The 2,441-nt window shown below is 29.4% G+C and overlaps 1 protein-coding gene across 1 annotated transcript in view; it reads right to left on the reverse strand.

The window, feature by feature from the left end:
• Positions 1-146: 146 nt before the first annotated feature.
• Positions 147-2,441, reverse strand: part of LOC112211527 (transmembrane protease serine 9) — a 43,640-nt gene continuing 41,345 nt past the window's right edge. Inside the window, exons 12-13 of the mRNA XM_067044623.1 lie at positions 1,930-2,019; positions 147-151 (exon numbers count right to left, since the gene is read on the reverse strand). Of these exons, the coding sequence (XP_066900724.1) occupies positions 147-151; positions 1,930-2,019 (95 nt within the window). The remainder of the gene's footprint in view (positions 152-1,929; positions 2,020-2,441) is intronic.

The raw sequence follows: 2,441 nt of genomic DNA on the forward strand, positions 1-2,441 counted from the left end.
TATCTTCGATCCATCCTATATGGTTAGATACTTTTGTATGAATTTCAGGTGAGTCATGATAACAATTAATACCATAACTAATTATACCAATTTGATTATACATGCAGTGAAGATCATCATGAGCGATTTGAATTGGTCCTCCAGAATCACCCTGCAAAATAAGATATATTCAAATTTTTTAAAAATATATTCTAATCACTAAAAGAAAACTTTAATAATTTAACTGGATGGTGTTTTTCGATATTTATTTATTCGAGGACTTTATAATAAAAAATACTTTATCAAAAATATTATTATTTAATAACATTTAGAAATTAATTAGAATTCAATAAAGGAATGTATTGAAATAGTATCTGATTTTTCAGCCTTTTTTTTTTTATGTTTTGTAAACAGTGCACTCCAATAGCAGCATTTCAATCAATTCTATCGTAGGATAATAGCTATAGATCAGGGGGTCACAAAGCCGCATGATTCATTAATTTGTTTAGTTAAAAAAATTAAATTCTGTTTCTAGGATAAAATAGTATTTTGACTCGTTTAAGTCAAGTTTCATATAAGTTCTATATGGTTTAAACCAGGAAAAATAGGTATTTTGTATCAAGGAAGAGAACGTTTATATTTTAAAACAATGAGAAGCTAAATTTTCAATTTGATATTTATTTTTATAAATCATCTACAAAATTAAAATCATCTAAAAAAATAAATTAAATCAGAAGGAATACGATTGTAAAAGATTTATCTTGCCCAATGCTTAAAGAAAATGTGAAGATTTTTCCTACTCTGTTTCCTGAAGCACTTTACTAGATTTGGTTATTTGGATTCAGAGACCTCAAAACGTCTATTTCCATTTTAAATTCTAATTAGAAATTTTCCAAAATTGCAATAATTCCCCTTACTATACATTCCATATATAGGTGTGTGGACTTAAGAGTAGAGAATTCATATTCAGCTCACTCACTAAGAGATAAGCCTCTATTTTTGAATGATTTATATGACAATTAGTGGTTTGACCAAAAGTGTTCACAATTTTACTTGCTGGTTGATCTGTGAGCTATTGAGATTTTCTGTGGAGCTTCAAGATTAGTTTTTCTGTTATATCGGTTCTCTCATCTTGATTCTGCCCCCTGCCTGGCTGTGTTGAAGAAACTATTCACTCGTGATGATAGCTGAGTACCAGCAAAATTATGCTGCCCTGGATAGCCTGTGTTCACTCATCAATGTTTTTACCTATTCTCACTCAATGGGTGCTGAGAGGCTACTCCATGTGTTTGCCAATAGGTGGAAGCACTTTGATATCATATTCAAGATGTTTGATTTGAATTGAAGGGGGAGGTCTTCCTCAAACATTAATGGTGCAGAATAGGCCTTATAGGCTGCAGTACTCTTAGCCATAAGAAAAAATACATCTTCAGGTTTAAGGTTAGCTAGTGCATCTGGTAATTTCTGCAATAGGTTAATTGGCTTGTCAAACAATCCAATTACTGTTTCTATGTTGTTTAGGTTATACCAAGGAGAAATTAGTTTTTTATAGAAGATGAACATTAAAGAGATAAGGCAGGAATCTTTCTTAAAGTTATATTATTCAAAAGATGTAATTAGGCATGAATCTTGTTTTCAAGTATTACTTAATCTGAAAGAGCTCAAAGTCTAAGGCTTGTCCATAGGCTAGATTAGATTCATTCATCTAGACTTATTCATTAGCCTAGATTTGATTCATTCATCTAGGCTTATTCATTAGCATAAATTTATTAAAATTTTATATTTGATCATTTCAAAGGTTAAAAAATTCATCTCTATTTTGTACCCAAGAAAGTAAACTAAAATCTCTAAATTTCTAAATAATCTGTAAATGAATAATGTAGCATACCTTACATGTCCCTTTCCGATATGCATATGTACAAAAGGTTTCTTCTGGAAGAATTATTTTACCTGAGGCGATTTGTTTAAACTTTCCACCACATGGGCCTTTATCAACAACATTCACAGTAACTTTTTGAAGAACATCAAAGGGTTCAGAATCTAAAATTTGTTTCAAAAAATGAAATTTCCATAACAACTGTGTATTTTATAACATGAAATTATAATTATGAATATTTATTATAATTGTTTTGTTTAAATTTTTGTCAAAAGAATATTCAATTGTTATATTTCAAGGAAAAAAGCTAACCCTCATCTGGGGTAAGTACAAACCTTGTGTCTATTCCTAATTTATTTACACTATATACAAGAGGAGCTAATGTATGACTTCATGTCTACATAATATTTTTCAAAGCTAGATGTTTTGTTCTACTTATTGGGAAAATTAAATTTAAAAAAACGTGGTAAATAACTTATACTTTTTAATTTATTTAGGAAAATGAATTTCACTTCAATTTAGAATATTGCAACATGAAAGTGCTACCTACTCATAGCTAAGTGGAAACACTATTCTAACAGATAAG

Source organism: Halyomorpha halys, unplaced genomic scaffold, assembly GCF_000696795.3.
Source record: "Halyomorpha halys isolate HHAL.00 unplaced genomic scaffold, Hhal_1.1 Scaffold347.1, whole genome shotgun sequence".
Taxonomy (NCBI): Eukaryota; Metazoa; Arthropoda; class Insecta; order Hemiptera; family Pentatomidae; genus Halyomorpha; species Halyomorpha halys.